This window comes from Paramormyrops kingsleyae, chromosome 8 (genome assembly GCF_048594095.1).
Source record: "Paramormyrops kingsleyae isolate MSU_618 chromosome 8, PKINGS_0.4, whole genome shotgun sequence".
Classification (NCBI taxonomy): domain Eukaryota; kingdom Metazoa; phylum Chordata; class Actinopteri; order Osteoglossiformes; family Mormyridae; genus Paramormyrops; species Paramormyrops kingsleyae.
In genome coordinates this window covers 40246984-40269940 of record NC_132804.1, presented here as the reverse complement: position 1 = coordinate 40269940, position 22957 = coordinate 40246984, and the positions used below count along the sequence as shown (strand labels likewise).

The following is a 22957-nucleotide window of genomic DNA, read 5'->3' as shown; positions in this document are numbered from 1 at the left end:
TCAGCGAACTCCTTAAGAAAATTACTGTACGGCCCAGGTGGTCTATAAACAATAACAATGGTGATTTGGGGTGAAGAGCAAGAAAGAGATGAGCCAGCAAGACTAAGAACAAGAGTTTCAAATGTGCTGAAACTAAGACCACATTTCTCAGTCACTCCTAGGCTGGATTGAAAAATTGCAGCAACACCACCACCTTTGCGATTTGGTCGAGGGTTATGCTTGTAACTGTATTCAGCTGGAGTAGATTCATTCAGTGCCATGAATTCATTTGGTTTAAGCCAGGTCTCCGTGAGGCATATGGCACCAAGACTAAAATCAGTAATTATTTCATTTATTAATAGTGCCTTAGGAGCCAGTGATCTTACATTCATAAGTCCAAGTTTAAGTTTAAGCCCTGCATCACAGCTGTTTTCTAGTAACGGATTCATTGTAATTTTTATTAAGTTATTATGGCACACACTACGGTGGAATCGGCTTCCATGATTAAAAACGCGGGGAACAGACACAGTCTCAATAAAATGAACCCTAGGTGACGACTCTAGGCGACTAGCAGGCGGTCGGTTATGCCGGTTTGCCTGCCGCCTGGGCTTGGCTCTAGTTAGTCAGCGATTTGTCTGGAGACTATGAGCTATGCTTTTAGACAAGAGGTCAGCACCAGCCCGCGAGGGGTGAATACCGTCCCTCTTCAAAAGCCCAGGCCTACCCCAAAACATCCGCCAGTTGTCAATATAACCCACACCATTTATCGGGCACCATTCCGACAGCCAGCGATGTAGCGACGATAATCTGCTGTACATTTCATCGCCACGTCTAGCAGGGATAGGGCCAGAGCACGTTACTGACACACACATCTTCTTCGCAAGGTTGCACACCTCTATAAAATTTGATTTCGTGATCTCCGATTGCCTCAATCGGACATCATTAGTGCCGACGTGGATAATAATGTTAGAGTATTTACGTTTACTTTTAGCCAGCACTTTTAAGTTTGCCGAGATGTCGGTCGCTCTGGCACCAGGGAGACAATTAACTATGGTCGCTGGAGTCGCTACTCTCACGTTTCTTAGAATAGAGTCGCCTATTACTAGAGCACTTTCAACAGGTGTCTCAGCGGGAGTTTCACTGAGTGGGGAGAACCTGTTGGAAACGCGAATGGGCGAATGGTGCCGGTGTGAATTTTGGTTGGATTTACGACTATGCCGCCGGGTCGTCACCCACTCGCCTTGCTGCGTAGGCTCTGCTGCCGGAGCGGGGGGAGACTGAATACCTATGGCGGACATATCCGGAGCCGCTAACACTGAATCAATAAAACTCTCCGTTTCCTGAATGTCCCGTAACGTCCGGATACGTCCCTCTAAAACTACAATCTTCTCCGTCAGCCTAGCGACTAACTGACACTTCTCACAGGTAAACGTACCGCTAATAACCGGAGAAGAATAACTAAACATATTGCACTCAGAACACGGAACAGGAGACATGATGTTGTACTTACGTGAAACGGTAAGTTCTAAAGCTGGAAGCACCTTTTTGATTGAATGGAGATCGTGGGTCGGTGCTTGCGAAGGTGATTAATCCGTAGGGGTTTGGAGAATTATCAGACGACTATTAAGCTTGTAAGGATTTTTATTTTTTCCGATGACTTAATTCTAATTATTATTTAGGTGATATCTGTAGTTTTAAAGTTCGCGCGTAGCAACCAGTTTCGCTCGCTGTTTAATGTTTATACTTTTTCCATTTGATTACAAAACTGAAGGCATATAGTCATAAATGGTGGTTATTCTGACAAGAGACTCAGTTGTTGTTATTTTTAGTTGCTTTAATAGTGTGGACCACTATTTTCTTTTTGATCCTCACAATTTTGGAATCCAGTCGCGGGCCGGATTGAACGGCTCAGCGGGCCGGATTCAGCCCGCGGGCCGCCAGTTGATGATCAGTGCACTAAACGATGTGGTAATCGGCTGCAAGTGGCATCACCATCAGCTTCACGGCGCTGCCCACGCACTTGACTCCGACCTCGACTTTGAGCACAGATCTGTGCTGACGACCTCCTCATTATGTTTGAAATAAAAACGGCAGAAAAAAATTGGTAAAAAGACAAATAACAGCAAATAACAATAGAAAAGGCGATAAAAAAAACTATTCTGCAGAGCTCCGTCTCATTTACTCACTTTCTCCTCCGGCAACCAACATTTAGATTCCTGGGGCTGCAGTGAAGCCGCATGGTGGACTACTGTAATGACACTAAGCGCAGCTTCTCTGCTTTCAGAAACCGTTGGAATTTTTTCCGATTGCGCAAACGGTTCAAGAGTTATGGTACATTAAAAAAACATTGAAAAAACCTGTCGGTGGCGACAGCTAGGGTTTGAAAGGTTAATTAATAAGTAATTTGAAATTATTTTATATCTTTGTTTGATTGTATTACTTTTTTAGTTTAATGATTATATTATTTAATTATATAATTGTATTATTTATTTGCAGTTTATTTTTATTTTATCCATATTTTTTGCCATTGTTTTCATTTCTGCTTTAACTTATATTAGTTTTCCCAATCAAAGCCTTTTATTATACACACCTTTAACCACATCATCTCTTGCATCTGGGCCCAGTATCTGTAGCAGGCGCATTTTTGGTGTAAGGAAGGTTGCAATCCTGTACATCATATGGAGAGGTGTTGCTGTTTCACTCGTCCCCATCAGTTCTTCCAGGTGTGAGACACACACTGGCAACTTCCGAGAGTAAGGGTTCAAGGGTTGCTGCTTGGCAGTGTTCAATTAGTTTGATACATTTACATTATCAATTAGTTCTATACATTTATTTGTAATCTCTTGTTTGACGTGTGCAGGCAGAATTGTTTTTTCTACGAATTTCAGCTTCGTCTGACCTGGGAGTACAGCAACAGGGCAGGCGTGTCGCCTCAATCCTGATGTGCCAGATTTGTGCCCGTTGTACACTAGCGCTTTGCCGCACTTCACATAACACACAAAGTTCAGCTCTTTACCCTCTTTGTTTCTCTTTCTTCCATATCTCCGATTTCCCCAATTTTAGTTTTGTTTTATATTATATTCTCCCTTCGCAATTTTATTAACAACATCAGCTGCATCCTCCATCCTGCTAAGCTAACAATTTTGGGACCCGCTGTCTATTTTTATCCCGCCCACTATCTCTGTTGCTCCCGCGGCAACCTAAAGCCCGCCCAATCCCGCGAGATTTGCGTTGGGTCCCGCGGGATCCACGGGATCCCGCTCCCAATGCAGGGCTCTACTGTATACTTCTGCCAACTAAAACTGAAAATACATGTGAACTTATTTCACCACTCAAAGCATTGCTATCCTGTATTCACATTCGGAATGCATGCACTTACAGAGAAATATGAAACAAATTGTATCGCATATCAGTTGAAGTGAGCACAGTGTTTTATTTTTCAGGATGAGTTCGGTGGCAACTCTATCAGCCATATCAAACCTGTTCCCTGGAATGAGCAGTGAGGCAATCCAGATAAGAAAAAAACAAAAAAAAAAACAGCTAGAACAACATACTGTATCGTTTCTAGTGCTGTCCCCTATGTCAGAAAGTGTTTTTATATGATTTGTTTATTACAGTTCAATTACAGTTTGCAGTCCATTCATTTTTCATGTCCAGAATCTGTGTAAGAGGAATCCTAAGGGAATTTAAGCAAAAATTGATGCTTGAAGTAAAGAAATCACAACTTGAATTATATCGTGATAATCATCAATATTAGCTGATATGAAGAAAAAAAAATACTCAACAAAATATTTTGCCCAGCCCTAAACACAGTGTTGGTGTGTTACACTAAAAGAAACCTTACATTTATTGCTAACATTGATTAATCATATTACGGTTAATGTTCATCTTCTAGATTGTATTAATATTGTGTTATTCAATGTGCAGCTCATTCAAGGCTAGTTAAGGCTTCCTCTGGAACCTAAACCCAGTATACCATTTTTTTTTTTAAACTGTTTGGAAGTTGCAATGCAATACAACAGATTGTCATCAGGCAGTAGTGTAGTGCTGTCTTAAGATGCCGGGTACTGTGGAAAACTTTAGTAAAACTGATACAAATAACTTACAGTGAAATAAACTACTTGTTCTGTGTCCTCTTGACTTCTGTACATAGACTTCTGTCTGGCATAGAATAAATGTTTACATTTCAGCTAATGCTTGAAGGTGCATTCTGGTACATCTTTTGGTATATCTGGTTGGTATATTTTTTAAATACCCAGCTCTTTTAAAGAACCTCATGACTTCTTCTTCCTCCCCACAGATTTCTGTCCTCATGCGCCTTTTGTGGTGTTCATAGACAGCCCACCCTTTGCAGTTCTCTCTGCTACAGTGCTGTTACCTTCTGCTTGGACATGTCAGCAGCACAGATGCAGAGTGATGGTGATCAGCATTGGGGTTGCCTGGAGTCCCTAGGGCTAAGCCCACGGGAGCTGGTAATGGCTGAGGCCTTACAGATGGAGTATGATGCTCTTTCCAGGCTCAAGCAGGAGGGCAAGGTGCCATCTACTAGGAGTGCACCTGAGCCAGGCAAGGAGCCCTGTGATGTTGAGAGAACAGCGCTGCATGATAGTCTCAGCCCATGTGGGGGTAACCTGATATGCGGTCTTTCAGGCTCTGACCCCATGCTCCACCTCCAGCCTGGTGTATCCAGTCCTTTGTCAACCACCCTCCAGCCTCGAAACTACTCCAAGGAGCCTCTCTACATCTTAGACAGTCCTGCCAAGAATGAGTATGAGAGTTCACATATACTGTCCCCCAAGAACATTACCCCATCTGATGACCCCCCACCTGTAGTGCCACCTCGCAACCCTCTTTCCTCTAGTAACTCCCAGGTGTGGAGTGGTTCAGTGCCCAGGGATGTGAACCTCTTCTCCCCGGAGGTGGAACTGCACAAAGTCTCCAGTGGGGAGCCTCTGAACTATGAGGACCTGAATGAAGCCCTAACACGCCTGAATGAGGTCTCTCCACCAGCACCGGGCCGTTGGGGCAATGGGGACACGGCAGGAAAGCCTGTGACTCGTAGCAAAACCCTCCCCCCAAAGGTGCCTCCTCGCACCTACTTACCTCTCCGGAAGAGCAGCAAGAACCAGCGCAGAGTGTCAGCTGACCCGGTAAAAATCCTCTGATGCCGTTTGAATGATCTTGAGCTCAGTATACCCCATTTTGTGTCTTATCATCTTGAATGTCTCTTTTCTATGGGTGAAAGTATTAGTAGTTTTTTACAGTAACTAAGGTTTAAGCATTTCACTTGAAGAAAAAAGGGTGATATGTTGTTACCTGTCCTGAAAGCCCCCAGACTTAATTTGTAGAATTCTAAATGGAACTTTTCACCAGTCACATATGATCATAGACACTACATTCTGGCTATCATTGATTCTTTTGGGTGGGATACCCAAGGAGAGTGTAATTGGGCCTTCTTGTCTGTGACAGGTGACCATTGGCTCAAGACTCAATGGCTTTGGCTATGAGCTCTTCCAAGTGTATGAAGAAAGGGATGAGGAGGTGGCCGCCTTCTGCCACATGCTAGATGTGTGAGTCTTGCCAATTCTCAATAAAATATTTTTGTAAAGTTTTAAAAATGGTAAAAAATATTTGATGCTGGTTTGCTGCTAGAATTAGCAAAATCTCCCCCTACCTATTTTATTAGAGTGGAGTTTCCAGTTAAAAATATGGTTTACTGGTAATTACTTTTTGGCAAAAATTGAGTTGATTAAAATATATTTTGAAGGAAAAAAGAGAAAAGATCAATTCCTGTCCAGAGCCCCACTACTTTTAAATTTTAATATAGTGGAAATTGTTGTGCCCTTTTTTGCTTGGGAGATGCTCCAAGTCAGGATACATTGTTAGAAGATAGATAGATGTTCAAAAAATATGGAAGATTTGGCTCAGGAGAGATGTTAATTGTTGGCAGGTTGCGGTTAGACTACCCTTCGAGTGACCGCTCTAAGAACACAGGCTTCGTGTGGAGTCCTTGTGTGGCTCAGGATGAGCTGCAGCAAGGCCTGGGTGTCAGTGTTAAAGTCACCGTCATCAGCGACCACTTCAGAGAGCCCCTGATTTTCACCTGTGATGGTAAGTGTGGAAAATACGGTGGTAGCAAAAATAAAAGTTGTCATAAAATTATTTTTCCTTTTGCATCCACTCTGCAACATGCCATGATAGCGCAGTGCTCATCAACCAAAACAAAGTGTAGACACTAAATATGCAGTTCTGGTCAACATTATTGGCACCCCTGAACTTTTTGTATATCATGTGTAATATCATCAGAAATAACCTGAAATGTACAGAGTTTGAATCATCAGATATTTTTTGTAATATTTCCAAAGTTATTTAACAAAAGTTACCTTTTCAACTTAAATGTTGAGATTTCACGGAAATAAAAAACGCAAAATATGATCTGGAATATCTTGTTGCACACCCCTTTGTAAGAATGAAAGCCTCCAGACTTTTGTTGTAACTCTATAAGCGTCCTGCACCTGTCTGCTGATGGTTTCTCCCACTCTTAAATTGTAATTTGTCACAAACTTGTGAATGTTTTCAGGATTGCTTTTTAGATCTTTCCAAAGATTTTCAGTCCAATAGAGATCAGGACTTGTCCTTTTGTATGTGTGCTTTGAATCAATATTCTGATGGAGGACCCATAAACTTAGACTCAAACCTAGCTTTTTGACATTGGGCAGTCCCACAACAATACAAATCCTCCACCATATTTGACTGTAGTTAGTGTGTCATTTCGCCACTCTTAAACAAATTGCTGGTCTGCATTGACAAAGAATGCAATGCAATGCAATGCAATTTTATTTATATAGCGCATTATCACAACATTAAGAACATAAGAACTATACAAACGAGAGGAGGCCATTCGGCCCATCGAGCTCGCTTGGGGAGAACTTAACTAATAGCTCAGAGTTGTTAAAATCTTATCTAGCTCTGATTTAAAGGAACTGTTACGAACCCCAGTCTAGGGTTGGGGCGTAACAGAGGAAGGGAAAGGGGAATGGGGAATAAGGGAAACACAGGGTGTGGTGCACAAGGATACACACGTGGATAAAGGGGTATTTTTTTATGTGTTTTATATTTTTGATACACACGACAGACACAGAACAGCAAACCTGGTGCAAGAGCTTCAGGAGTGATAAAGGCCAAAATAATAAACAAAACCCCAACTACCGAACGAAACCCAAATCTAACTGAACTACCAAAGAACACAGAAACAACAAAACCTATACCTAACTCCCTATCCAAATCAGTGGACACAAAGTATAACAAAACAAAACGGCAACCACTCCCTACGCACCAGATACATACACAAACACACATACAAGCCAAAGCGTAAAGTCCGAGGGGCGCGCAAAGTCGTAAACCAAAAACCGGGCGAAAGATCGAAAACCAGAAAGCAAACAAAACCAGGGCAGAAGTACAGAGAAGGGGCAAAGCGAGAAATTGTAATCCGAGAAACCAAAACCGTCATACACAATAATCAATCAAATAGTAAACCAAAACACAATCCAAAATATGAGCAGAGCTCTCGAGGGTTCTTTCTGTCCGGCTTTTCACTTCCGCCGGACGGAAGTGACGGCCGGTTTGCGGGGAAACGTGGGCGGGGTCCAGACGGGGAGGCGGAGCAAGGGCCGAGCCGAGTGGTCCTGGTGGAGGGGCGGAGCGAACAACAGCGGGGCGTAACACCCCCCCCCACAAGTGTGAACCTCATAGGTTCCACAATCACAGTTAATTACAAAATTACAAGCAGGTAGTAACACACAGTATATTACCCCAGTCTATACAAAAAAGGTCACATACGTGAGAGGGCGTCAGCCACCAAGTTACTGGCGCCTTTCTTATGGATAATCCATAAGTTGAACGCTTGTACAATGAGGGACCAGCGCATTAGTCGTTGGTTGGAATTACACATTTTGTTTAAAAACACAAGTGGGTTGTGATCAGTAAAAACGGTCACAGCTTGGGGACTATCACCTACGTACACTTCGAAGTGCTGCAAAGCGAGTAACATCGCGAGGGCTTCCTTCTCTATAGTGCTGTATCCCAACTGGTGCTTAACGAATTTCTTTGACCAATAGGAGACTGGATGATCTAAACCCGCGGCGTCCTCTTGGAGAAGGACAGCGCCGGCTCCAGTACCACTGGCATCTACCTCCAATTTGAAGGGTTTACCAAAGTCAGGGGCAGCCAACACGGGGGAACTAGTAAGCAGAGATTTTACCGAGTCGAAAGCAGATTGGCAATCAGCAGACCAAACAACTTGGGCATCTTTACGGAGTAAGCTGGTTAGGGGTAACACAACATCCGAAAAATTTCGGCAGAAACAGCGGTAATAACCCGCCATCCCCAGGAAGCAGCGAAGGTCTTTCTTTGTCTGTGGAATGGGGAACGACGTAATAGCTTGGACTTTGGCGTCCACAGGCTTGACTGTTCCGTGTCCCACCAGTTTACCCAAGTAAGTGACAGTGCCCTGTCCGAATTCACACTTCTCGAGGTTTAACACTAACGAAGCCTCCTTTAATCTAGTAAAAACTAGGTCCAACACCGTCATATGGTGTTCCCACGAGTCAGAGTAGACAACCACATCATCTAGGTAAGCTTCACAATGTCTAACACCGCCGAGTACTATATTCATTAGTCGCTGAAATGTGGCTGGGGCATTACGTAATCCGAAGGACATAACCGTGTATTGTAGGAAGGTGTCTGGGGTAGCGAAGGCGGAGATCTCCGAAGCACGAGGGGTTAATGGTACCTGCCAATATCCTTTCAGGAGGTCGAGCTTGGTTACGAACCGAGCGGACCCAATGCGGTCCACACAATCTTCCATTCTAGGAAGCGGAAAGGCGTCGGGTTTGGTTACCGCGTTGACTTTCCTATAGTCGGTGCAGAAACGAGACGTACCATCGGGTTTTGGGACAAGCAAACAGGGTGAACTCCAGGGACTGGAACTGGGAACGGCGAGACCCATTTCCAGCAGGTAATCAGTCTCCTTCTTTAATAGCTCCCGCTTATGAGGACTAACGCGATAGGGGTGCTGTTTAATGGGGATATGATCTCCAACATCAATGTCATGTTCTAACACAGGGGTCTGCGAAGGGGTGTCGGAGAATAGCGACGGAAACTTGCGCACTAGGGCCTGGATATCCGATTGGGCGGCTCTGGGTAAGTGAGCAAGCCTTTTCTCGAGGACTTTAAGGGCTTCTGAATTTGGTAGGCGAGCGCATGGCAAACAATTTCTCCCGAGGTGCAGCTCATCGAGTTCGGGCGAGTACTCGCGCACCGGCACGGTAACCACAGCAGAGGGGAGCAGAACAGGAGCTGGCGAAGGAGCGGGGTCAGCACGATCAACGTAAGGTTTTAGCATGTTTATATGACACAGGCGAGTTTTCCGCTTGCGGTTTGGGGTCTCAATGATATAATTTGTGGGACTTACTTTTTCCTGTATACTATAAGGACCTGAAAACCGGGCTTGAAGAGACGAGCCAGGCAAGGGCAAAAGGACTAACACGTGATCTCCCTCTTGGAACGACCGTTCTCTAGCTGTTTTATCGAAACGAGTTTTCATCACCTCCTGTGACGAACCTAACGAGCGCTTGGCCAAGTCCCTGACTGTACCAAGGCGCTCACGCAGAGACTTTACATAGCCTAACACATTCCTAGTCTGAGGAGGTGGATTCGGGGACAACCACTGCTCTTGCAGTACCTTCAAGGGACCACGTAGCGTATGCCCAAAAACAAGTTCAGCTGGACTGAATCCAGTGGATTCCTGTACTGTATCCCGAATTGCGAATAAAAGCAAAGGTACTCCCTCATCCCAATCTTTTCCTGCCTCTGAACAGTAAGTTCGCAACATTGTCTTAAACGTTTGGTGAAAACGCTCGAGGGCACCCTGGGACTCCGGGTGATAAGCAATGGAGACCTGATGTCTAATTTTCAATTCCCGTAATACCTGCGAAAACAACCGGGAAGTAAAGTTTGACCCTTGGTCGGACTGTACATATCTCGGTAAACCAAATGTGGTACAAAATTTTATTAGCGCTTTCACCACCCCTTTTGTTTTTAAGCTCCGCATGGGTATTGCTTCGGGAGAACGGGTGGTGGCACACATTAGGGTAAAGAGATAACTATTCCCTGAACGAGTTTTGGGTAATGGACCCACACAATCAATAAAGACATGTTCGAAGGGTTCCCCAATCGCTGGGACTGGGCGCAGGGGAGCGGGGGGAATAATTTGGTTCGGCTTTCCGACTATTTGGCAGGCATGGCACGAACGACAGTATCTCTTTATGTCCGAATTTATCCCTGGCCAATAGAAGCACTTGGTTATGCGGGCGAGCGTCTTCCTAATTCCAAGGTGACCTGAACACGGGTGATCGTGAGCTAAGGCTAATACTTGAGGTCTGAGGGGACATGGAACAACAACCTGGAATACCGTAGCCCATTCCTTGGGAGACTGAGGAGGTGTCCACTTCCTCATTAGCACACTATGATCCAAGAAGTAAGCTACTGAGTGGTCTGCTAAGTCTGCTTTCTCTACGGCCGAATCAAAGCACTCCTTCAGGGAGGGGTCAGCTTCCTGAGCGGAGATTAACTCTCCCCGTGTACACATGCTATCAGTGGCTTGGGGTGGAATAAGGTCTTCTAGTTTAGGTTCTGGACTAGAGCACGGGGGCAAAATGGTGATCTCCTGATCAGCCATAAAGGTGTCAGCTAGCTCAATGTCTGCAAATTTTCGAGCCTGGGACCGAGTGAGAACACAAGTGGGGAATATAGCAGGATATTCAACATCCAAATTGTCAGAGCAGCACCCTGGATCTGACGCTACCTCGGGTAGTGGAACTACCTTTCCTCCCGCTATGTCGTTCCCCAAAATGAATGTCACACCCGAAACAGGAAGACGAGGTCGAACAGCCACTTTAACAAAACCACAGAAATCATCGGTTTTCAAATACACTTGGTGCAGAGGCACTCTCACAGTTCCTAACTCAATCCCTTGCACAAGAACATCAAACCGTCTAGTATAAAGGACTGAGCAGCTCCAGTGTCACGCAAAATGGTTACAGGGGTATGTACATCGGCATCATCGAACGAAACAAAACCAGAAAACACAAATGGTTGGAAGGCAGGTTCAACAGAGTGGGCTGGCGGCGAGACATCAATAACACAATCAGCAACATTTACCTTCCTAACAGCCGAACGGGTATTCTCGCGCCGAAGCGCAGGACAAACAGATATCAGATGACCAACTTCATGGCAATAGAAACATTCCCTGGTTTCTACGCGTGAGGTAGAAACAGCCGTCTCAGGAGTCGGCACCGATCTAGGGTGGAGTTTACGAGGCATAGGGGTAGGAACAAACACGGTTCGATGGGTCAGTATGAATTCATCAGCGAGGGTGGCGGCTTCCGCAAGAGACGTCACCTTTTGTTCATTCAAGTAGATAACCACACGATCAGGTACACAGTTTTTAAACTCCTCTAACAAAAGCAGCTCTTTAAGATGATCAAAGTCAGTCACACCACTAGCGGTACACCACTTATCAAAGAGGAGTGACTTCTCCCGAGCGAATTCCACGTGGGTTTGCTGGGCGGATTTACAAAGTTTCCGAAAGTTCTGCCGGTATGCTTCAGGCACTAGTTCGTAAGCTCTCAAAACTGTAGCCTTCACAATGTCATAGTCGAGACTTTGCTCTAAACCAAGGGCTGAACAGACCTCTTGAGCCTTCCCCACAAGCTTGCACTGCAGTAGCAACGACCAAAGATGCCGGGGCCAATTCAAGGTGGTCGCGATGCGCTCGAAGATGGGGAAATATGCATCCACTTCATTTTCTCTAAATATGGGCACGAGTCCAATATGGCGACTCACGTCAAATCCAATGTTCTCCCTTTCAGGAGATCGAGTTAAACCCAGCGGAGATTGAGGATTAGGACGCACGTTCTCGTCCGGCGAACCTACACCGGCACGAGCGGTGGAGCGGTCGGCATCAAGGGGCGAGCTTACCTTACGAGGGTGAGGAACAGGCGGTTTTGGACCTGCCCTCGCCCTTTGCATGTTAGCATCCCGTTCTGCCTCCAACTCCAAAGCCCTAATTCGTAAGATTTGGGCTTGGCAGTCCTGTTTCTTAATCTCCAGTTCGGTTTCTCGGAGTCGAATTGTGAGGAGAATCTCCTCCTTAGACGAGCCGGGACTTCCGGGATCCATGCGAACCCCTGGCACCGGGCCTTCTGCTTCCGCCGACGCAGGAGACCGGTGTGGGCAAGGTGCAACACCCGAAAGTTCACCTGGCTCGGGCAGAATACCTTGCATGACTAATTCGTCGTGCAGGACCCGCTTAATTTCCTGCTTCGACGCACAAATCGGAATCCTGACGTTGAAAAACCCCGCAATGGCTACTAGCTCAGCTTTCCTGCAAGTTTCAAAGCGCTCCTTCGTGGGGTTCAGGGTAAACTCGAGCAGGTCAAAGGTAGCCATACTGCAATCCCAAGTACACCAACTATCCCCACTACAATCAATCCGCCAAGCAAAACCGAAAGTACACAGAAGGACAACACAGAGGAACGAAGATATCCCAGACAGGAATATCCCGGACGAGCCCCCAATTTCTGTTACGAACCCCAGTCTAGGGTTGGGGCGTAACAGAGGAAGGGAAAGGGGAATGGGGAATAAGGGAAACACAGGGTGTGGTGCACAAGGATACACACGTGGACAAAGGGGTATTTTTTTATGTGTTTTATATTTTTGATACACACGACAGACACAGAACAGCAAACCTGGTGGAGAGCTTCAGGAGTGATAAAGGCCAAAATAATAAACAAAACCCCAACTACCGAACGAAACCCAAATCTAACTGAACTACCAAAGAACACAGAAACAACAAAACCTATACCTAACTCCCTATCCAAATCAGTGGACACAAAGTATAACAAAACAAAACGGCAACCACTCCCTACGCACCAGATACATACACAAACACACATACAAGCCAAAGCGTAAAGTCCGAGGGGCGCGCGAAGTCGTAAACCAAAAACCGGGCGAAAGATCGAAAACCAGAAAGCAAACAAAACCAGGGCAGAAGTACAGAGAAGGGGCAAAGCGAGAAATCGTAATCCGAGAAACCAAAACCGTCATACACAATAATCAATCAAATAGTAAACCAAAACACAATCCAAAATATGAGCAGAGCTCTCGAGGGTTCTTTCTGTCCGGCTTTTCACTTCCGCCGGACGGAAGTGACGGCCGGTTTGCGGGGAAACGTGGGCGGGGTCCAGACGGGGAGGCGGAGCAAGGGCCGAGCCGAGTGGTCCTGGTGGAGGGGCGGAGCGAACAACAGCGGGGCGTAACAGAACCCAAGGATTCAGCTTGCACTACGTTATCAGGAAAACTATTCCATACTCTGACTACACGCTGTGTAAAGAAGTGCTTCCTTAAATCCAGTTTGAAATGTTCTCCCGCTAATTTCCACCTATGGCCACGAGTTCTTGTATTTGAACTAATGCTGAAGTAACTATTCGGTTGAACAGCATCCAAACGTGTTAGAATCTTATACACCTGGATCATGTCCCCCCTCAGTCTCCTTTGCTTGAGGCAAATTTAGCTCAAATAACCTTTCCTCGTATGACATTCCTCTAAGACCAGGAATCATTCTTGTGGCCCTACGCTGCACCTTTTCTAAGGCCGCTATGTCCTTTTTAAGATATGGTGACCAAACCTGTACACAATATTCTAGGTGAGGTCTCACCAAGGAATTGTATAATCTTAGCATTACCTCCCTTGACTTAAACTCCACACACCTGGAGATATACCCCAACATCCTATTGGCCTTTTTTATTGCTTCCCCGCACTGGCGAGAATGAGACATGGAAGCATCAACATACACACCAAGGTCTTTCTCATAATCAGCTACCTTTATTTCAGTAGGTCCCATAAAATACCTGTACTTTATATTTCTGCTCCCTACATGGAGTACCTTACATTTGTCTATGTTAAATTTCATCTGCCAGTTGTCAGCCCAGTCACTAATTAAAGATCCCGCTGTAGCTGCTGAGCCGCTAGTTCAGTATCTGCTACACCACCCACCTTGGTGTCATCTGCAAATTTCACCAGTTTACTGTATATATTGGTGTCTATATCATTTATGTAAATTAGAAACAATTGTGGTCCTAAAATTGAACCCTGTGGTACCCCACTATGAATGCAGGCCCACTGTGACATTGAGCCTCTTATAACTACTCGCTGCTTCCTATCCGTTAACCAGTTATCAATCCAGGTCGCTACAGTTCCTAAAATACCTGTCGCTTTGAGTTTAAGTGAGAGCCTCTTGTGGGGAACAACATCAAAAGCCTTTTGGAAATCTAAGTAGATGACATCATAGGCCTTCTTATCATCAACTTCCTGAGTAGCTTCCTCAAAAAACTCCAACAGATTTGTTAAACAGGATCTACCTATCCTAAATCCATGCTGGCTATCCCTCAAAATGTTACTTGAGTCCAGGTAATCTACCATTTTCTCTTTGATTATAGCCTCCATAACTTTACCAGTTATACAAGTTAGACTGATTGGCCTATAGTTTGACAAATTACTTCTATCCCCTTTTTTGAAAATGGGCGTTATGTTGGCATGCTTCCAATCAGAAGGTACCACACCTTCAGATAAGGATTTTTGAAACAGTAATGTTAAGGGTCGGCAAATAATATCCCTCATCTCTTTTAACACTATAGGTAAGATGCCATCAGGGCCCTGTGATTTATTTATTTTGAGCTTAGCTAGGCTTTGCAAAACATCAGCTTCAGTTATATATATATTAGTTATAGACGATGTTGGATTAGTAATAAGAACTGGTAAGTTACTAGTGTCCTCAACAGTGAATACCGGTGCAAAACTATCATTGAACTCATTTACTATGTCAATGTCGTTTTCAATTATAAGACCCTTACTATCCTGCAGATTAGTGATTTCAGCTTTTAGAGCTCTTTTAGAGTTAAAATACTGGAAGAAACTTTTAACGTCATCCTTAGCCTCCAATGCGATCTTCCTTTCGACATTCCTTTTAGCTCGTCTAATGTCATTTTTTAATTCAGCCTGTAGATTTAGATACTCTTGCTTTATTATGTCATCATCAGTTATTTTCCATCTCTGGAACAAAGCCCTTTTCCTCCTTACTTTATACTTTATGTCCCTATTAAACCACCTAGGTTGCAATTTCCTAGATTTATTCTTGCTAGAAACAGGTATGAAGTCCTCTTGTACTTGCAATAATGTGCTTTTAAAAAATTCCCATGCCTCTTCAACAGTTTTGTTAATTAACTACATCCAGTTCACAGTTTCTAGTTTTAATCTCATACAATTGAAGTTAGCCTTCCTAACATTATATATTTTTGATTTGGACTTTGCTCTTCGGTCACTAAACTTAACCTCAAATTTAACCATGTTATGATCGCTACTGTCAAGTGGTTCTAAAACATCTAATTTACCAATCCTGTCCTGGTTATTAGACAAAACAAGATCAAGAATGGCATCTCCCCTGGTAGGGGTGTTAACAAACTGAGTAAAAAAAACAATCCTGTACTAATTCCACCATGTCAAGTTCATTTTCAGAAGAGCCAGCAACAATGTCCCACTGCATCCCCGGTAGATTAAAATCACCCATAACTACCACATCATTTTTATTGCTCATAATCCTAATATCACTGTATAACAATCTGCTTTCCTCAGCAGCTACATTGGGTGCTCTGTAACAAACACCGACAATTAGGCTATTTGAGTTTGTAGCATCTAATTTTACCCATATAGCTTCCGTACTTTTACTTATATCAGTAAGCTCCCTTGCCTGCAAGTTTTCCTTTACATATACTGCAACACCACCTCCCTTCTTACCTATACGGTCTTTACGGAACAATGTGAAACCATCCATATTATATTCTTGTCCATCCTTATCACTCAACCACGTTTCAGTTATTGCTATAATATCATAAGAGTCCGATGAGATAAGAGCCTCTAAATCATGAATTTTATTCCTAATACTCCTGGCGTTTAAATACAGACAACAAAGGGTAGGCCTATTACAGTGCCTACTTATAATATGATTTTTTGGGGCTTTCCGTTTCCCCCCAGTTACATACATAACTAACCTCCCTGCCCCCCCAGTCCCTAGTTTAAACATTCCTCAACTACTCTACAAATACGCCTTCCCAGTACACTGGTTCTGCTCCGGTTCAGATGCAACCCATCCGGCTTGAACAGGTCCCACCTGTTCCAGAAGGTCCTCCAGTGCCCCATAAACCTAAACCCCTCTTTCCTACACCATCCTTTTAGCCACGCATTTAATCTCCTTATCTCAGCTAACTTAGCCTGACTCGCACGTGGCACGGGAAGTATTCCAGAGAATACCACCGTGGACGTTCTGCTTCTTATCACGATCGGTGGTGCAGGCGAGCAGGCAAGCAGACGAGCTGACCAAGGAAGCAGGGTAAATGTGACTTTATTGCACGCAGACAGGACCGGGGAAAACACGACAGCAACGTCAATGACAGAACTGGGGACTACTGACTCAGACACGGACTAAATACAAGAGACAGGCTAAGGGTAACGAATCACAGGTGAGAATAATCAGGGAATCACACGAGGTAACGAGGTGGGCGTGGCACACATCGGGATCGGACGGAGCGGAAGAAACCTTGGGAGGAACCAGACCCAAAAGGGGAGCCCATCCTCCAGGGGCCGGCAGATGAGTCAAACAAAACAAGATGATATGACTAAGCTAATACAGGGGTTGAAATATCAGTCTCAATGCAGCCGCCGACCGGTGCAGGCATGGGGTGCTTGATGCATGATGGCAAGATCAACAGTGGCACAGCCGCAGGGAAGGATGGAGAGGCATCGCGTGAGCCAAGGGCAGGCAGGTTGGAGGGTAGTTGCCGGAGGTGGAGGTAGTAGTCTTGCAGGCAGCAGAGGCATAAATTCTTCGATGACATGGTTCTCCAGGCAGCACACCCCAGAAGGGGTGAGGGAGGAAGTAAGAAAATAGTGTATTAGCCAGAGTTGAGGAAACCAGAGGCAATGCAAGCAAAATGATCGAGTGCAATATTCATCTAGGCTCCGGCAGATCTAGCTATAGCAGCATGAGAAAGAGGGAGAGACAGGTGGGAACACAGGCATGGGGACTCCCTGGACATCAGCACTCTAGTGTAAAGCTAGAGTGACAGCACTGACACATCAGTTTATCCAAAGCCAATGACACCGATCCCCACCCAGCTCTTCACCTCATACTGTTAGTCTGACTGGGAGTGAGCGACTAGCTGGAACCAGAACTAGGTTTCCTATACGCTAAACTATACAAGTGCGTTTTTAATCTAGATTTGAAAAGCGAGAGTGTGCCTGAATCCCGCACATCCCCCGAGAGACCATTCCACAGCTGCGGAGCTCTGTAAGAGAATGCTCTGCAGCCTGCCGCAGCCCTGTCTACTTTAGGAACTAATAGATATCCTGCTCCTTGTGATCGAAGCAGGCGAGAAGGGTTGTAAGGGACCAGAAGATCATTAAGATATTGTGGTGCAAGGCAATTCAGAGCTTTGTAGGTTAATAGCAGTAATTTGTAGTCAATCCTAGACTTGACTGGTAGCCAGTGCAGGGAGGACAAGATAGGGGTAATGTGATAAAATTTTTTAGTTTTTGTGAGAACTGAGGCGGAGGCGGGCAGGAGGGGGAAGCCGCAGCAGGCGACGGCGCAGCCGGAGCCGGCATAGGCACCGTCCGACAGCCTGCCGAAGTAGGAGGGCCCGGATGCGACCGACAAGGCGCCGGAGGCGTAACCGAGGACCGACACCGAGGCACCGTGGGGGGACCCGGAGGCGACCGCCGGCCACGAGCCGGAGGCGCAGCCGGCGACCCCGGAGCCCCAAGCAAGGTGAGCGAGCAAGGGGGCAGGGCGGGCGGGAACCGGCCCGACGCCTGTGGCCCCGTCCCTTACGGGACACTGACAGGCGGGGTCTACCAGGCCGTTGTTCCCGGCGAGACAGGGGAACGGGAGTCCAGAGGGAGGTCCCCGAGGGGTCCCACTCCGGCTCCTCCTCCTCAGAGGAGAAAGGAGTAAGGGTCCCATTGTCCGGGACCTCCTCAGGGACTTGGACCGGTGCTGGAGGCTCGGCCAGAACAGGGGGTGTGGCCGCAGGCGGTGCAGCCGGAGCCACGGGCTGGACTGGAGAGACAGGCAGATCAGGCACCGGCAGGACAGGCGAGACAGGCAGATCAGGAGGGGGCACCTCGGCAGGCGCTTCGGGCATGCGGCCAGCAGGGGGCGCCTCGGAGGGCGCTTTGGGCGTGTGGTCAGCAGGGGGCGCCACGGGCAGAGCGGCTTCCTCCGCTGCAGGCAGAGGCGAAGCCAGGCTCTCGGGCGGAGCTGCAGCGGGCACCCTCAGTTCCTGGCCAGCAGGGGGCGCCGTGGCGGGCGCCGCCATCACGCGGCCAGCAGGGGGCTCCGCGGCGGGTGTCGCCATCACACGGCCAGCAGGGGGCGCCACGGTGCGCGTTGCCATCACGCGGCCAGCAGGGGGCGCATCCACAGCCACCTTGGGCAGTGCCGCAGGCAGAGCGGTGGCAGCTGCAGGGACTGCAGGCAGGACAGGCGGGTCAGGCAGGACAGGCGGGTCAGGCGGTGCCGCTGGCAGAACGGCGGCAGCAGCAGGTAGGTCCGGAGCAGGCGGGTCCAGGACAGGCGCGTCTGAAGCAGGCAGCTCCGGAACAGGCAGATCCGGAGCTAGTAAGCCTCGTACTGCCCCTTTAAGGGCTTTGGAGACCCGGGGAATAGCGTCTCTCACGGCGCAAATTCCGCCGTGCCCCAGATGCTCCGGCCGATAAAAAATAAGCCTCCAACGGAAGCTTGCTAGGCGGGCAGCAGCGATGTCATCCCAGGCGGGGAGGAGAGAGCAGGATCCCAGGTAGAGCGATGGAGCTTCTTCCTGCTGCTCTCTATCTCTCCCCTGCTTTCCTTCCTGATCGCTTGCGGCGGAAGGTGGGGCCGGCCCCGATGCCTCTTCCACGCTCCGAGCGACGCACTCCTCCCGTCGCTCGGTGAGCCGGCGCTGCAGGCGATGGAGGCATTTCCAGGCTTTTGTCAGTGGGTATTTCTGCCCGGCTGGGCGGTCCTTGCCAAGGAGGTCCGTGCCCCGGTTAGCCAACTCCAGGGCTACGGGGTCCTCCTCGACTTCTGGCTGGGAATGCCAGTACACAAATTCCTGCAGCAGACCGAGCCGGTCGTGCTCAGTCTGCCGCTTTGTGCTTTCGTGGAGATCCGTCATTCTGTCACGGTAGACGGAGGGCGAGCGGTGAAGCTGGATAGTCCAGCCGGTGATACGAACAAACGGGGTTTATTGACGCACACTAGGAACAACACCATGACAATACAATGACGGATCTGGGTAGACTGACTGAGACAAGGACTAAATACGAAAGACAAGCTACTGGTAACGAGCCACAGGTGAGAACAATCAGGGAATCACACGAGGTAACGAGGTGGGCGTGGCACACATTGGGATCGAACGGAGCGGATCGTGACAAGAACTCTGGCAGCTGCGATTTGTACTAACTGAAGTTTATGTAGGGATCCAGATGGACAACCCGAAAGGAGGGCATTACAGTAGTCCAATCTGGAAGTTATAAAGGCATGTATTAGTTTTTCTGCATCTTGAAAGGAAAGCATCTTCCGAAATATCTTCCGATTAAACATTTTCCCAGAAGGATTGTGGTTACAGTAGGTTTTGTCAGAGATTAGTAGACGGAGGGCGAGCGGTGAAGCTGGATAGTCCAGCCGGTGATACGAACAAACGGGGTTTATTGACGCACACTAGGAACACTAGGTGTTGTTCCTGGAAATGTTTTCCTTTCAGTAATAGTATCGTCCTTGGCCTTTGCCCATAAAATCGTTCTTGGTTTAGGGTAGGGCTGGGCGATATCATATCGATATTATATCGCGCATGCACAATAATCACCGCCCTGGTCAGATGACAGACGAAGCATTTGGCCGGATGCCAGCTTTTCAGTGCTATACGGACATTAATTTACACCCATAATTTGGTAAGAGGATTAGTAGTATGGCTTATATATTAATGAGATGTGTTTTGTGATACCCAAAAGTTAGTAATCTGTATAAACTTTATGTTTCTTAAATTCGATTAGTGGAGCACCCCACATAATACTGTTTTGCTATACTAAGGTTTGCTATACTATGGTTTGCTATACTACGGTTTGGTATCCACTGAAGTCACGATGAAGAAGAGCAGCCACAACATCTTTTAAAAGAGGAGATCTTGTGGATAAACAACGTAAAAAGACGTTGGCGGTGTGGTGGTACTTTTTGCAGTTCAAAGTCTGACACATTTCTTAAACATAAGGATATGCTGTATTTATACTAATAATGACTTTTGGACGTCATACTGTCAGGGTGCGGGGCAAGTGAGCCGGATAGCAGGCGAGATCAGCCGGAGATACGGGTAAACGAGGTTTTAATAGCAACGAACGGAGAGACAGGCATGGACATTAACGGACAATACAATGACATTACAATGACGGATCTGGGGAAGACAGACTGAGACTCGGACTAAATACAAAAGACTATCCAGAAATAACAGGACACAGGTGATCACAATCAGGAATTGACACGAGGTAATGAGGGGGCATAGCACACACAAGGATCGTACGGAGCCGGTTGTGACATATACAAAGCCTCATTAATATTTTAGCCATACTACTAAACTGCTTAAATCGTGGGCATAAATAAATGTCCGTATAGCACCGAAAAGCTAGCGCATTGCCAAATGTTGTGCCTGTCATCTGAAGCCCTAGTGATTATTGCGCATGCGCGATATAATATCGATATGATATCGCCCAGCCCTAGTTTATGGTGTTTTGTATGGTACAGGTGAAAACTAGGGGTGGGCAGTACACTGGTGTCCTAGTCATTACCGATGTGATTGTGCGCCACGATATAGATTTGCACTATACTGGTAACACCATGAGAAGTCTACAGCCTAATTATACAACAGCCTATTTATAAAAAATAAAGCATTTTATTTTCTTCAAAGCTTCAGTTGAAATCTGAGTACTTATCCTTGTACAGTCTGTTACCAGATTATCTGCGCTGTGTGATTTTTCTTTTCACACGGGGTGTCGCTATAGTAAACTAACAAATTGAAATTAAACAGATTTTGTGTAGTTATACAGATTAAACAAATTTATGTGGTTACATATACAGTAGAAAATTAAAAAGTAAAACCTATTCGCTAAATCAGCGCTTTGATGAATGCCCTTTTGTTTGACCTAATGTGGCATTAGTGTTAATAACAGCAGTAAATCTAACACCCTCAACCAAAAATCTGTAAGGTTTCTAACAGAGTGGCTGCTCTGTTCTACAGCTGAAAAGTTTTCAAAAGCAGTATTTTATAAAATGTTGGATAAATAGACATAGTTTATTGATGACTTTATGTTAGTCAAAGTTTACATTATTTAACAACTGTATAAAGTTATTTTTTATGCCAATCAACTCAGGTGAAACAATTAAAAAACTGAGGGTTGCCAACTCTGACACATCTGGCGTGACACGTTTTCAGACTGTCATGCTCACACAAGAAATCTTATGCCAAATCTATATTATTCCATTAGAAACCTAAAATTAGCTACAGTGGTAGCAGTTTGCAAACCATACAGACCATTTACAAGGTAAAAAAAAATGTTACATGTAAATACGTGTATATGTGTGTTAAGACTTGGTCTCAAATTGAGAATCTCATTCCATACAGCTGACCAATGCTGACAACCTTGCGTTCTATTTAAAAGTAAAATGCACTATTTTCCACTTAATTAAACAGCTTGTCATTCCCTTTGTGTTGTTACTCCGACAATTATAAACTGAATATGACATCACTTATGTCACTTTTTGTATCTTTTCTAAATAAAACACTCATACCCAACTGTAATTTAAAGTGTGAATTAGCAGTTAAAGTTTACTTAATATATTATAAAATATTTATTTTAAATTACGTAAAGGGACAAGCATGCTAATCCTCCCAAAAAAAAGTAATACCATGATGTACTACTGTCACTGTCGAAAAATGAAAAATACCGTAATAATAATTTTAGGTTACATCGCCCACCCCTAGTTGAAACCATCACTCCAGGTAAGACTTGAGCTCCTCTGGATGTTTTACATCGATTTTCCTTTTACCACCATGCCCCGGGAGGTTCTTGACTGTTCATGAGCAGCAAACTTCTTAATAATACTATTGAAAACTGTAGAAACAGGGAGGCCAAAGTCTTTGGAGATGGCCTTTTACCCTTTAGAATGCTTATGCTTAGTGATAATAGCATTTCTTGTGGTCTTCATAGCGCTCTCCTTTGTGGGGAAAAAAGGAACAGGAAGTAAAAGTGGCCCTTTTAAGTGTTAAACCCATTAATTATTGGGTAAATCAAGTTATGTGCACATTGAACATTTATCATAGGTGTTTCTAACTGTAATAAAAATCTTTTTATTTTGAATCATCATGATATCCTGTGCAGTTTGTGTCAGATTTGAGTACATTTAGACCTAAGCTGTTTCATTACAGATATTGTATTGTATGTGATGAATTTAAAATTTGGGGGTCATAATTATACTGACTGGAGCTGTATGTAAAGAAATAGATCTGATTTCCAGTTTTATGTGAGCTACTCACTGGCTTCTTCACGTTTGACATGTAGGTGATCACATGTGGCGATGTTACATATTATGTGGCACCTTTGCTTCAAATGACTGGCTGTATGGTTTCTGCCTTTCAGAGAGCTGGATATTTACTGAAGCGGGTAAAGTTGAGTTGCTGTATCCAACGACTGTCTTTTGACAGGCCTTGAGTGAAACTCGGCAAAAATGGTGCTTTTATCTCTGGCTTCTCTTAATGGAATTATTCTGAAGCCG

At 45.6% G+C, this 22957-nt stretch overlaps 1 protein-coding gene across 9 annotated transcripts in view; it reads left to right on the top strand.

The window, feature by feature from the left end:
- Nucleotides 1–22957, top strand: part of pik3c2b (phosphatidylinositol-4-phosphate 3-kinase, catalytic subunit type 2 beta) — a 144927-nt gene that overhangs the window by 20764 nt on the left and 101206 nt on the right. For 7 of the 9 annotated variants that reach the window (XM_072715846.1, XM_072715845.1, XM_072715842.1 and 4 more), the window contains 3 exons: nucleotides 4280–5129; nucleotides 5449–5549; nucleotides 5930–6090. In XM_072715846.1, the coding sequence (XP_072571947.1) occupies nucleotides 4371–5129; nucleotides 5449–5549; nucleotides 5930–6090 (1021 nt within the window). In that variant the 5' untranslated portion in view covers nucleotides 4280–4370. Of the gene's footprint in view, nucleotides 1–4279; nucleotides 5130–5448; nucleotides 5550–5929; nucleotides 6091–17781; nucleotides 17921–22957 lie in introns of those variants that run through there. The other 2 variants (XM_072715844.1, XM_023801915.1) reach the window with 2 other exon arrangements.